This window comes from Mixophyes fleayi, chromosome 6 (assembly GCF_038048845.1).
Source record: "Mixophyes fleayi isolate aMixFle1 chromosome 6, aMixFle1.hap1, whole genome shotgun sequence".
In the NCBI taxonomy this organism is placed as follows: domain Eukaryota; kingdom Metazoa; phylum Chordata; class Amphibia; order Anura; family Limnodynastidae; genus Mixophyes; species Mixophyes fleayi.
The window spans coordinates 13,265,898-13,280,320 of NC_134407.1; the positions used below are offsets into that span (position 1 = coordinate 13,265,898).

A 14,423-nucleotide genomic window follows, 5' to 3' on the forward strand; every position below is an offset into this window, starting at 1 on the left:
AATTTAGTTGGGGTCATGTGATCAAAACTGTGTACAGTTTATTTTTGTGACACCGATCACAGAGCCCTTTAAATAAAACATGTTCTTTATCTATCCACAGATAATACTCACCACATATAATAATTACCATGAAAACACAGATCAATCCAATGACAATCAGCATCTGCAGAGAGGAAGGGTAACACTTTGTCACATAATTTGGGCAGCCCTGCCACTGGTCTGGTAACTGCGCGATAATGTCAATGACCGTATTGAATTCATCTTATGCAAATATAATTCATCTATATTTTAGAAATGTCAGAATCTAGGACAGGTGTCAGCCATAAGACCTATTTCATAATGCAGATCATCCCTTGATGGCTATACACAACTATCCTGTACATTAGTAAATACTTTAGAATCACATTTATTTTGTGCTACCTTATTGTTCTTCCACCAGTATTTCCGACTGAGTTCTGAAGTTTTGGACTGAAACATTTCAGCTCCTTTGCAAACTTCTGTAGCCTTGGCATCGAGTTCCGTTATCATTTCATCTCGGAGCAAAACTTTGTCCACGTTTGTGTTCATGATACTTATTACCTGTGGGCAGAACACACAAATCACTAGGAATACATGTTTTTCTGACTTGTATAAGATAGACAAATGTCTGATTGTTTTCTAGAGTTTGGGGCAGATTTTCACATTTCAGCTGTTTTATAAAATTACCCTAAAATCCAGTTCTAAATAAAAATTCATTGCCACAGAGAAGCAAAGTAGATGTTTTTTAAAACAACTTAGACCTGCGATAAAACTCAGTGTGGCCTCTTTTTTTATTTTTTAACACAGACCTCAAAGTAGTCAAAACTCTGCACATATTTTAAATTCCTCCACCGTCTCAATCACCTCGTCTATTTGAGCTTTGGTAAGATCCATCCTTTGGTAGCTGGTGGGATTGGGGTTTGTGTCCGGGGGGCCAGAACTGGAGACATTCTGAGGAGCAATCCCAGGGGATGACCTGTGGGACAGAGAAGGAACAGGGTTAGAGGAGTTATATAGACAAATAAGGCATACAGAAATCCATTTGGGAGATGGCCATGTTCCAAGTGATGTTAATTCCTTGGAGAGTTATCACCTCCTACTAATAAAACGGAGAACAGAGTTTATTATTTAGAACTTTATTTTTGCTTTCATTTTGTGTTCGGATGAATAATAAAGTAACAGAAATACAAAAATACAATACAGAATGGACAGTGTAAGTATAACATTTAATGAGAGAGAATATGAGAACACACAGGAAAGGGAGGGTGGAATCTAATCAGGAATGATACAAAACCGAGTCAGAGGAATGACGATTGGGGAGACATGTATCTATGGGATGGAGTGGTCAGTCAGCAATGTGTTATGCCCTGTAATGGTAAATGTAGTGTTAAATGAAGGTGGTAACACCAATATAACTAATCACAATTGATTTTATTCTGCACAATATTTTAAAAAAGTAGTCCTTTAAAAGATGTACATTCTGGAGTAGTGAGATGATGTAATGAGGGATAATTACTAACATTGCTCAAAGCTTTAACTACCAATCAGATATGTAACTTGTTCTGGAGAGAAAGAATCTCTTTGTTGATTGGATGAGAGTCAGTGCAAATTCAAGTAATATTTATATCTCAGTAACAATTATTAGTTGGAGAAGAAGTACAAATCCCATCATATATTTACCAAACTACGGAGAACAGATCTCAAAAATTGCATGTAACACGCAGAAAAAGAATTGTTACAAAGTTGGTAAATTCTTAAAAAAAACAACAAAAAAACAGGGACAAATCTTAAAACCTGTGACTGAAAGAAACTTTGCATTAATATATATAGGAGGATAAATAATATAATATATAATAATAGCATAGCACGTTGCTCAATAATTGTATATCAGCCCTATATCTCGGATGATGACAATATTTTTTGCATTAGTTCCAAAAGCATTTCTCAGTAAATCAATCCTATAAAATTATCTCTAGAATATTGCCGACCATTCCAATAATTGCCCCAAACATAACACATTGCTGAACGGGAAAGATTAACCATTTGTGTGTAAAACACTCTCCTATGACTCTAATGAAGACTTAGGCAACACACAATTCTGCAAGGAGAGTGGAACTACAAGTCCCAGCATGTTGGAAGTCATGTTTGCACACCACCTGCAGATCTACAGGTTTTCTACAGTGTATCTATTCTAAAGTATTAAGTGATAACTTCTCATGAACACTTACACAGCACCGCATTCAATAAAACCCGGTGAAACAAGTGACAAAAGTATTTGTGTAGCCATGTGTAGTGATGTAGCGCTATCTATCTAGCAGTGTCTGAGCGCATGGTGCAGGGCATAACTCACATATCTTCAGCTGTTTCTGCAGATTCGCTCCATCTCTCTGCAGCTGTTTATATGGAGAGTGATGACGTCACAGACACCAGTGACTCAGCCCACACTGCAGTGCCGGTGACGTCAGGACTCCAGGCAGACAGACAGTAGCTGCAATGACAATAAGGGCGTCATAAACTCACAGGGAAGAAAAAATGACTGTACTATGGCTGCTTCCTAAATTCTTTTGGGTCTGATGTATAGATCTGTATAGGAAAGCTCCTTGTTTGGCTCTTATATTTAGAGCAGCATCGGCCAAGTATATTATTACAAGCTGTAGTGCAGGACCGGCCAACCTGTGGCTCACCAGGTGTTGTGAAACTACATGTCCCAGCATGCCTTGCCAGCTATAAGCTGTCTGTTTACAGGCAAAGCAGGCTGGGACTTGTAGTTTCTCAACACTTGGAGAGCCACAGGTTGGCCAGATCTTCTGTAGTGCTTTGCATGGTTGATTTGCAGCAGTTTGACTCAGTTCCTCGCGCTGAGCCGCCAGATATCACGGCGGCTTCACGACATAAAAGTTTTTCCTGCACTCCTTGTTGGGGTGCGAGGAAAAATCTGTGACGTTACATCGCCTCGGAGCGCCTTCAGGACCGTTCCGGAGGCACATCATCGGGAACTGAATCCCCCCCACATGAGAGCACAAGAACGCACCTTTCTTCTCAAGTGTCAGATTTTGGCCGTTTGTAATGTTTCTTTATAATTCCAGCTTCTATCTCTACTTTTCAGCCATGTCTTTATATGATCAGGAAGAAATTATCATTTTTGCTACACAAAGCTCCATTCCTGATATAATTGTATTCCATGGAGAGCGTGTTGCAACACTGCCTGGTGATTTATATACAAGAATACAGGAAGGTAACGCCATGTATGTAGTAAAGGTCACAGGAGGGCACTTTAAGCCACTACATTAACGAATTCTGGAGGTGGGAATACCCAGCGAAAGGAAATATATTTTTTGCTCATTAGTGTGTGAGGAGCAGCTGTTACTAGTATTCACTTATCTCCACGTATTCCTCTGCAGTGTACAGGCGTCCAGTGTAGGCATGAGGTACGCATTTTGCTGGGTACAGTGCACTGGCGTCCAGTGTAGAGGTTAGGTAGGTGTTTTGCTGGGTACAGTGCACTGGCATCCAATGTAGAGGTTAGGTAGGTGTTTTGCTGCGTACAGTGCACTGGCGTCCAGTGTAGGGATTAGATACGTGTTTTGCTGGGTACAGTAAACTGGCGTCCAATGTAGGGGCTAGGTATGTGTTTTGCTTTGTACAGTGTACTGGCATCCAGTGTAGGGGCTAGGTACACATTTTGCTGGGTACAGTGCACTGGCATCCAGTGTAGAGGCTAGCTATGTGTTTTGTTGGGTACAGTTTACTGGCATCCAGTGTAGGGGCTAAGTACGCGTTTTGCTGGGTACAGTGCAGGGGCTATGTATGCATTTTGCTGGGTAACATGCACTGGCATCCAGTGTAGGGGCTATGTACGTGTTTTGCTGGGTACAGTGCACTGGCGTCCAGTGTAGGGGTTAGGTACGTGTTTTGCAAACTACCATGCACTGGAGGGCAGGGGGCTAGGTAAGCGTTTTGCTGGGTACAGTGCACTTGCATCCAGTGTAGGGGCTAGGTACGTGTTTTGCTGAGTACAGTGCACTGGCATCCAGTGTAGGGGGCTAGGTACGCGTTTTGCTGAGTACAGTGCACTGGCATCCAGTATAGGGGCTAGGTACGCGTTTTGCTGAGTACAGTGCACTGGCGTCCAGTGTAGGGGCTAGGTATGCGTTTTGCTGAGTACAGTGCACTGGCGTCCAGTGTAGGGGCTAAGTACGCATTTTGCTGGGTACAGTGCAGGGGCTATGTACGCATTTTGCTGGGTACCATGCATTGGTGTCCAGTGTAGGGGCTATGTACGTGTTTTGCTGGGTACAGTGCACTGGTGTCCAGTGTAGGGGTTAGGTACGTGTTTTGCAAACTACCATGCACTGGAGTGCAGGACAGGGGCCAGGTACGCGTTTTGCTGGGTACAGTGCACTGGCGTCCAGTGTAGGGGCTAAGTAGGCGTTTTGCTGGGTACCATGCATTGGTGTCCAGTGTAGGTGCTATGTACGTGTTTTGCTGGGTACAGTGCACTGGTGTCCAGTGTAGGGGTTAGGTACACATTTTGCTGAGTACTAATTTAGACCCCTTGCACTGCAACATGGATTTGTCAAGCAAAAAATTGAGTAAGTTTTCTTACTCAGGTTTTCTGAACTTCCCTTAATGAATCAGGCCCATGGTGCTTACTGTATATCATACACAAGTGTTATTAATCTAAGGTATGTAAAAACTCCTGTACATAATATCTGTGTAGAGTCAATTGTGATGTCATTAGGAAACATCTATTATAATGTATAACGCACCTCCTTACTGTAAGTAGTCAGAGATATAGAAGTCATCACAGATTTCTGTGACCTGACTATTACTGAGCTAGACATTTTGTGATAACAATGAAGATATGATTATTAATACACAAATGGTGCCAAAACTTATAACCTTGCTCATTACCTCCAAACAGTGGGACTGTCCCCTGAAATGATGTGGGAGTGGTTTGGGCACACCTGGGTGTGGAGTAGGTGGGTCTGAGAATAGTTTGGGCAGATTTATAAGGGTTTTAAGCACCTGGGATCCGTGAGAGAATTTTCCTTTGCATCTAGAGAGTCCCTGATGGCCCGATGGACTGTGACATCAGGGACTGTTGCAACGCCCAAATAATTGAACCCATAGGGGGGTATTCAATTGTTAGCGAGAACCGCTAAAATCCCGCGCTCTAAAAATATTACCCTTAATACGGTAATATTGCGCGTAAATACCATTCATACGGTAATTTACTCGCTGGATTTCAGCTCGCAGCTCAGGAAGCTGCGAGCTGAAATGCAGCGAGATATTACCGTATTAACGGTAATATTTTTCGAGCGCTGGCTTTTAGCGGTTCTGGCTAACAATTGAATACCCCCCATAGAGGATGTCTGATGGAAAAAATTCCTCACCTCGCGCCTGTAGATGCAAAACCCAAAGTATACGTTCAACGACTTGGTCTGACCAATACTGTACATATAACATAGGATTCTCATCGATGACCACCCAACAAAGAAAGACTCCATCTGATACCCCCAATGATGCAGAGGACTGTGAAAAATATGAGAGAGAGATGGCAGATGCAAAGATAAGCCAAGTGCCCTAGCCCATGGGCCGCCCTACTTACGCTGGTAAGATATAACAAGGGAGTATCCATTTCTGTGTCAATTACAGGAAGCTAAAGAGGATCCGTCACAGCGAAGCTTACCCTCTGCCCGTATACAGGAGGAATCATGGACTAATTTAGGAGTGGCAGCTGTGAATCATTATCTAAAATCAGGGGGTAAATGTATCAAGCTGAGAGTTTCTGGCGGGTTTGAAAAGCAAAGATGTTGCCTATAGCAACCAATCAGATTCTAGCTGTCATTTTGTGGAATGTTCTAAATAAATAACTAGAATCTGATTGGTTGCTATAGGCAACATCTCCACTTTTCAAACCCGCCAAAAACTCAATACATTTGCCCCCAGGAATACTCAGCACTAACAATTGGTCCTCTTTTTTATTATATATCAACTGGGACTCCATTCCACATCCTTGTAAACTGCAACATGCTGCATTCTTGGTCTGACAGTACCCGCAGGACAACCGATTATCCTGTTACAAAATAGGAACTTTAAGCAGAACCAAAAACAACAATTAAGTGCCCCCTATGTCTTTGCTGGGGTCGGGGGACACTGCCTCTACCTACACAGAGGAAGAAAAGGTGTCTACACATTAAATCTACATCAGAAAATCCATTCCAATCCCTGACTACCACAAAGAAAAATCATTACAACTACAGTGTACTTGGTCCTCTATGGGACCTTTTATCTCACAACATTAACTAATACCATCAATGGTAGTAGTACCTACTGTCTCAAAGTTATAAAAGATTTGCAACCCCTGTATTCCCGTTAGTGTTACTTTGGGTTCCAGGGCTATTGCTGCAGATGAGAGGACAGACTTTGGTTGTGTGGAAACCCTAATGGACAGTTCTTGGGACTATCCATGTCAAAAGTTGATTGACCAAAATTTGAGCCGGACTTGTCTCCATCGCAGTAGTGGCCAGATAGTAAATGTAATACAAGCCTCTCAAACGGTTTCAGGAACACCAGTATGCAGTCATTTGAGCCGCTGTGACATCACTTGACCCACCCCTGGGGTGTCACTAAAGTAAGGACTGTAGGGGGTCTAAAATGTCAGGATAGAAATGTTTTACACGGTGGATTACAATCGATTCCGCGATTAAAGAGATCACAGAGATGCTTTACTTCCCATGTGACTGTGTGAAGATAAACTCTCAATGACAACTAAAAGTAATAGGAAATAATTTATTTGGTGCCTGGAGAGAAGCTTCTGAAGGTCTCAGCGGTGCTTCCCATAGCGGTTGAATCTCCGGTACAGGAAGTTGATCCTCTTGTTTAGATTATGTCTCTCTTCAAAGAACATTCTATTTCCAATCATCATTTTCTTCCTAATGCACCTCTGCAACTCATTTCCCTTCCAGCCTCTCAGCCAGTTGGGGCCCACGATCAAGTGTTTGGGGTGCGCTTTAAATTCGCCTGCAATAAAAATAAAGGATATGTGAATAGACGAGTCAGGCTGGCTGGCGAGGGCAGGATGGTACAGATTTGTTAATATAAGGTCTTTTGGTAATGCAGCATAGTATTAAGGGTTAAGTAAATAATCATAACCCTCCCAACTTCCCTGACAACATCCATAATCTCAAGTGTATGTATTTTATATAGGATCCTACCCACAAATGCCAGAGTCCTATGACCCATGTTGCAACTGATAGGGGCAGCTTGTATTATATTCAATGGGTTATAATATACAAAAAAAAAAAAAAAAACACAACCCAAAAACAGAGGAAATCCTACTGTCAGTGCGGGGATTCCTGCCCTCCCTGGGACAGTCACATTCTTATTTTAGAATACAAGGCTTATTAAAAAGTGTTATGGTTGTGACAGGAACGTTGAGCAATATCTGTTGCTTGCATTCTACAGAGTCCAATATAAACATCATCATCATTTATTTATATAGCGCCACTGATTCCACAGCGCTGTACATATCTCTACTAACATACAAATAACAAAGCACCAACGTACATCACTTCCCTGATCTCAACCTCTCCACTCTGCATCTCTCACCCACAAATTGCCTGCTCCCACTTACAGGACTTTTTTTTTTTCGGGCTGCATCCACTGTATGGAGTTCCCTCCCTTGTATAAGACTTTCCTCTAACCTCCAAATGTTCCCTGAATACACACCTCTTAAGGAAAGCTTATCAAATTCCTGAACCATCTTCTAAACCTTCCTAGGCTAATCTACCTGATGACAACCTTTTTAAACAGTTCAAAAAAACCTTATATTTATTCTCCTCTATACACAAAATCCAGGAGACCCCCCGCACCAGCATCGCTGTGTAAATGGATTATATTGCCCCACTAAGCATTCTGTCCCACTGCAATGTAGCAGGACCAATATGCAATCCGTGGCACTTATTTGTGTATCCAACTCCTACATTCCTCTAGATTTTAAGCTTGTGAGCAGGTCCCTCTTTGTTAGTAGCTATTATTGCGTTAAAACTATGTTTATTCCAAATTTTAACACGCTGCAGAGTAAGCTTGTGTTATATCAAAAGTAAGAATAATTCTAAAGTACTAAAACGTCATACTCTGACTTACCCAAAATACCGATATTATCATAAACTCCAAATAGCGATCTCTTGTGGTCCCAGCGATCAGTGTTTTTGGGTTTTGGGACACAATCCCGGACTAGATTGCAGCGTCCTACAAAACACAGCAACAAGAAATAAGATGTGACTGGCATACATCACACGGCTTCCTAGCAACGTGGTTCACAATCAGTGTGATAAGTAGTGAAAAGTTACATTACAGAGTCTTCCACGGCAGAAGAAGAGCAAGCTGAGCAGTAAATAAGTCAAATATGAATTAAAAAATGTATGGAGTCTGCAACACAAGATTATCTTATTTTTTTTGCTATGGTAGAAAAGAATCCAATATAAAATAAAATGAATTGTTTTCCCACTTCACAACCACAAAATGTATATATTTTATTGTCTGTGCAGCTGTGGAAGCAGTGCCTACACCAGGATCGTGCACAGCAGTCAGGTCTTACCTGGTCAAACCTTGCTCCATTCAAACACAGGGAGAACATACAAACTCCACACAGATAAGGCCATGGTTGGGAATCGAACTCATGACCCCAGTGCTGTAAGGCAGAAGTGCTAACCACTAGGCCACTGTGCTGCCATCAATCTATTCACCCAAGACTCTCTCAGGTTTAGAAATCGGCTAACTAGTAACATGCAGCTTCATAGTAAGACTAAAGGAATACAGCCGAGTTATATAGGCACACCTACTGCAAAGAAAATGTTGGCCGCACACAGTGCAGGTTTGGCTGGTAAATTCAGTGTATTGTTTAGGCTACGATTAGACTGACCACATGTGTGGGGTCATTGCTTGTCTCAGAGTAGCAGGCGTCAAGGTCTGTATCTCTGGTCTAGCACCAGAGCAACCTGTTCAATAAAATTTTGCCCCACACGTGACCAAATTGCTCACTGAAATGGCTGTTTGGCAGACCAACTAGACAGTACGCATGCGTGGCCTTGTTATTTAACACACAAAAATAGACAGATCTACCCGTTTAAAATAAAGTTTGATTTAATACTCCAAAAGACAAACCACAGCTGAACATCTTAATTTGCAGTGAAACTCACCCAGAGAAAAAGAACGGGACATCAGGGGGCCCAGAAAGCGGCTGCCCCCCAGAAACTGCGTCACACCCCACATCTGGAACGACACAGAAATTATTGAGGAAGGCGAGCAGGCGTGCGGCATCAGATTGTATGTGGGGAAATTATATATATATATATATATATATATATATATATATATATATATATATATATTATAAATATAATAGATAACTATAATAAATATATATATTTTTTTATGTGCATTAATTTACAACAATAGGAACCACTACCTAAATGTGGCCACCTCTAATCGTTTTTTTTAGGTGCACAGGCTACCTGACTGCCAAGACTTTCCCGGCCCCAACAGATAGATAAATTATGTTGGTCTATGTTACTATATGATATACCTTATTGTCCTTGCTTAGCTCCCAATGAAGACAAGTTAGCTGTCAAATCACCAACCTAACAGAAAAATACAGTATATTATCACACAGTCAACATTAACAGCAAATTACTTTTTAATAATCCGTTGCAAATAATACAAATACACTGTAACCCAAACCAATCCGTAAGCTGTTTTTGCTTTGATCCAAAGGAAGCAAAACAATGTACAAAAAATGTGTGGATCCTATGACAAGTGATAACACATCTAAAGGATAAAACACTGCAATTAAACTTTTCATAAGTTTTAAAAACAAAAGTGAAATTTTGGTGGCTTCTTGGCAAATTCTCCGTTCATGTGACTACAAAATTTCATTTTCTCCAGGTACAGGGAAATGAAGGGTCTTCATCACACTAAAAAATCCGTTGGGCTCAGGGGGTCAACCTCTTAGGCGTATCTGAGACGTAAGAGCCCTCCAATAATATACAATAACTTAAAATATGTAAGATGCATACACATAGGCTGTCCAACTGATGCATATTGTGCAGTTAGTAGATGAATCCTCCATTATTATACATTATCCTCTTCAATTCAGGTTAGACACAGGTAAAAAATTAACTAGCTTATTGAGTGTTTCGTAAACACAATTCATGTTACTCACATCTATACTGTAGCACTATGCAGAGTGGTCAACATCTTAATATAATTTTATTTAAAATACCCACCTTTATTGCAAATATACACAAAATAATAGCAGACAGGGGAAAAGTAGGACTGTGAAGTTTCCACAACACAAGTGGTGGTACTGTGCAGTCACATACATATCAAACATTAACAGCTACTGAGAATTACATAGAGAACAAGGAGTGGTGCTGTGTAATTGATCATTATGGATGTCCTGCAATAAACCCATTCCTGTCCCTGTAGAATAAACTGGAACCTGCACCTAGTGTAATATGATGTGATGGGCTTCCCTGGAACAAACATAAACCATCAAACACGCTGCTACCTCTGTCCTGGTGACAGGTCACCTGCTCCCCCTGGAAGCCGCCATCTTACCCTTCCAGAGAACCACGCCCCCATAACCTGCGACATCGAGACATGTGACCACTAGAGTTGATGCAGCGGCCATTTTGTTGTAGACCCAGCCGGTGAAAGCTCAGCGGAATCTACAGAACATAGCAAGAGCGCCCCCTCCTGTCAGTAAAAGGAACTATCTGCCTGAGCACTTTTCTTTATTTATAAACAATTAGGAGACGTGGCTGAGGTTAGCTTCTTGTTCTGTCAGCTTCTTATTCACTTCTTATTCATGCCCCAGCTTCTTTATCCGAAATCTTTATTTTTAAAGGAGTAAATGAAGTGGGGTCACTGATTTCACATTAGGTTAACAATGCAAGGGGCCACTTACACAAATTGCAATACTACTTACCCTGGCTCAACATGGGTTATGGCAGGAAATAATGAGGCAAAGTGGGCACAGAAAACATTTTGATCATTTTCAGTAAGTAGCTGTTTTGCAAGGGTTATATGCCAATGGGCCACAAATTTGATAGTGGGAATCAATACAGGTGGTCAGTTACATCATGTAAACCACTTGTCTTTTGCCTGGCCCAACAAGGTTTTGGTAATGATATTTAAATATGCTGATAACACATGTTAACAAGACAGTGCTAACATCTCCTCTGATCAACGCACACACCAGGGGTACATGTATCAACCTTAATCGATTATTCTAAAGCCTGGATCATGCGGATTATCCAGATTTTATTTGGAATTTATTTATCCCTATTTTTCCTCTGAACTTATTAGGGTTTTTTTTTTTTTGAATAGCTATGGATTCCAAAAGGACTTGGCTTACATATTTATTTACAGTGTGCATTGCTTCAGGATGGAAGAAAATAAAAAAGGTATGTATATTTTATTTTCAATAAAAGGGTTGTTGATGGGTCTTGTGCTGTCTTTATTTTGTGGTTACTCTTTATAGGGAGGGGGGATGAGAATTTTTTTTGGGGTCCCCCACCCCCTAGAGGTGCAGCACGCCCGTACTGAGCAGACTGGAGTTTGTTTTAAACTTGAGTAGGAGGACCCCTCACTACCTATTCTGGTTGAAAACAGCACAGACTGTCTAGCACTGTAGCTAGTTACTACATCTGCAGGGGACTGCATGCTCACCTTCCCCCTACTTTTGTGGTAATGTGAAGGGTGCCCCTAGTGGCTATAGCTGCAGTTACATGCGGTACTTTCTGCCCTGGCTAGTAGTTGTGTACTGGCAACCTTTACCAGAGGACCCCCCTGAGTAACACAGTCATGATGTGGAGTAGAGACTAGTGTATGCGTGGTGCAATGCAAATTAAATTTGGGCAGCAGGTCATCTCAATTCAAAACAAAGAAAAAATAAAGTACACTCTGCCTTCTTCTCCAGCACATATGCAACACTTGCAAATGTTGTTTCCAACCCCTGCAGCACAGCACGCACTTAGCAGCAATAAAACTGTTCTGTCATCTCACATACCCGGTGCTATGGGAGCAGTTGTTACATTGCATTAGTCAGAGCTCATCATAATCACAGACAGACAGTAGGCACGGTCCAGAGGTTCTTGCAGCACTGCATCCCCTACATCAGGGACCCTTCTCTACAACTTTAGCCACACTGCCTTCATGCAGCGACCCCACCCATCATGGTATTGGGGTACTTTCCAAGGGGGCTTTCCTACTGTGGCTGTGTGGAGTGATTCCCCACTCTACAGGGACCTCTCTTTAGCACTCTACTGAAGCTGATAATAACTTGTTAGGGAACTCTTCCAGTTTATTTTCAGCTATAACACATTCCAGTTATCAGGGATTCTTCCTCTACAGACTTGCAGCCTCTCAGTGTCTCACAGCACTCTCCTAACTGCAAAGTCCAACCGTACTGCTGTATATGAAAATCTCCCTCCATTTAGGGAAGTCCTGTGAGACATTGAGAAGATGCAAGTCTATAGTTATCCCTGATAAATGGGATGTGTAACAGCTGAAAATAATCTGGAAGTGTTTCCTAAACAGTTATTATCAGCTTCAGTAGAGGTATGAAAGGAGGTCCCTGGATACTGGGGAATCACTCCATACAATCGCAGTAGGAAAGCCCCCTTACAAAGTACCTCCTGTGACGAAATGTAGTATATCTAATGAGTGATTGTTATTTTCTGTTGAATCTATGTATAACACTGTGAATATTTTATGTAACCTTTCAAAGTGTATTTGGTTAACTGACCTGAGTCTGATCTAGGCAAGTGTCAATGGTCTTTTGAAAGTAACCAGGCTCAGAGACAGATATCTGAGTGGTTTGTGTATGCAGGTATGCAGGGAGTTTGGCTTAGCCAGGCAGAAAGATCAGAGGTGAGAGATTCTCTGAGGTGCCCAAACATATATCTTAGTGATAGATAATTTACTTCGGAGGGAGGAGGGGGGGCTCTGTATCATTTGACCTAATTGAAAGTGTAAATTCCTAAGGTGAGGGTGAAGAGCCTTTAAGAAGGGTTTAAAATCTTCTGCCTTAGACAATAAGGTGTGCATTTCATGAGGGGTCTATCAAGCCTGAAATGTCCCATCCTTTTCTTTGTGTTCCCTCACACACAGCAAAACTACTTGGTAAGTAATACTCTGATTTTATTTGCCATTTTATGTTTTTTGAAACTTATGTGCAACATAATGTATGTCTGTTTATTACCTTTTTGTAAATAAGCCTTGGAAATATTTTTCAGATTGAATATATTTAATTTAGCGTATTTCTCTGTGATTCTTTGTGAACTTACGAAGCTCAGGGAAGCTCATGCTACATGTGTATGTGATTTAAGTATGAAACTTTAATAAGTGGTTTTGGTGAACCTAAGAACACCATAATAAATCCTTCGTGGTGGCAGAAAATGTGTATTGTTAATTAACTAAGGTGACGCCAGTCACGGCCAGCTGTTCAGATTGCTTTATCTAGGACATTCGTGACACCCCCATACCGAGAAGGGTGTCGCTGCATGAAGGGACATATTGAAAGAGTATGCAGGTCATTAATACTATGTAAACTTGTTAATGAGAATGTTTATTTATGTTACCAGTGTTACTGAAATTATTTAAATAATGTTAACACAAATATAGAAAAACAGTGTTGACATTATAACTTAACGTGCCCGAGGAATGTGTTGAGATGAAGAGTGGGAAGGAGTATGGTTAGAAACAAAGAAAAGATAAGGGTCAGGTGACAGGGAGCACCAGACAGTGAAACAGTTGAGTGGAGGAGAAGAGAGAAGGGGGAGGACATGTGAGAGGCGAGGAAGAGGAACATTGAGCAGAATTTAGCAATAAAGTATATGAAATGAGAGTATTGTGACAAAGAAGATAGCGATCGATAGAAAAGGAGGATAAGCTATAGAGAAACCTCAGACCAGAAGGATAAGAATCTGTGTGCTATTAATATGTCAGTTGTGAGTGATAAGTGTATCAACCCACAGTCCAGTAGTAAACAGTACGTCTGATTTGCCTGCAGATGTTTATATAACTGAACTACAATAGTTTCCCTTTCCCTAAAAATAAAGAACTGGATTTAGAGATAATCAGACTAAGATTTTACTTCAAGCAGAGACAGTTAAATTACAATAAGTTTTTACCTCACTCACTGTAGTAAGGTAATGAATACATAAATATATAGGGGTAGATATTTTAACACTAACAGTAGTGTCAGGCATATCAGGTTTCCATTTATCAAAGTTTGCAAGGACTAAGGGGAATCTTTACTAACCTGTGGGTTTGAAAAAGTGGAGATCTTGCGTATAGCAACCAATCAGATTCTAGCTGTCATTTTGTAGAAT

General features: G+C 41.1%; 2 protein-coding genes and 1 long non-coding RNA gene across 5 annotated transcripts in view; 1 reads left to right on the forward strand and 2 right to left on the reverse strand.

Annotated features, from left to right (window-relative positions):
* VAMP1 (vesicle associated membrane protein 1) overlaps positions 1 to 4,543 on the reverse strand; it is a 7,618-nt gene extending 3,075 nt beyond the window's left edge. The window contains exons 1-4 of the mRNA XM_075215864.1: positions 2,369 to 4,543; positions 883 to 994; positions 421 to 579; positions 112 to 163 (exon numbers count right to left, since the gene is read on the reverse strand). Of these exons, the coding sequence (XP_075071965.1) occupies positions 112 to 163; positions 421 to 579; positions 883 to 994; positions 2,369 to 2,370 (325 nt within the window). The 5' untranslated portion in view covers positions 2,371 to 4,543. The remainder of the gene's footprint in view (positions 1 to 111; positions 164 to 420; positions 580 to 882; positions 995 to 2,368) is intronic.
* Positions 4,544 to 6,799: 2,256 nt separating this feature from the next.
* Positions 6,800 to 10,677, reverse strand: MRPL51 (mitochondrial ribosomal protein L51). Of its 3 annotated transcripts, none has more exons than XM_075215861.1 (5): positions 10,595 to 10,677; positions 9,611 to 9,665; positions 9,225 to 9,297; positions 8,170 to 8,274; positions 6,800 to 7,044 (listed from the first exon to the last, which is right to left on the reverse strand). In XM_075215861.1, the coding sequence occupies exons 3-5, from the start codon at positions 9,295 to 9,297 to the stop codon at positions 6,848 to 6,850; spliced, it is 375 nt and encodes a 124-aa protein (XP_075071962.1). In that variant the 5' UTR covers positions 9,611 to 9,665; positions 10,595 to 10,677; the 3' UTR covers positions 6,800 to 6,847. The 3 variants fall into 3 exon arrangements, with proteins under 3 accessions (XP_075071962.1, XP_075071963.1, XP_075071964.1); XM_075215862.1 differs by having other exon boundaries at positions 10,645 to 10,675; XM_075215863.1 differs by having other exon boundaries at positions 10,532 to 10,605.
* A 106-nt stretch (positions 10,678 to 10,783) lies between these two features.
* LOC142160844 (uncharacterized) overlaps positions 10,784 to 14,423 on the forward strand; it is a 62,109-nt gene continuing 58,469 nt past the window's right edge. The window contains exons 1-2 of the long non-coding RNA XR_012693320.1: positions 10,784 to 10,852; positions 11,395 to 11,492. This is a non-coding gene — a long non-coding RNA (uncharacterized LOC142160844). The remainder of the gene's footprint in view (positions 10,853 to 11,394; positions 11,493 to 14,423) is intronic.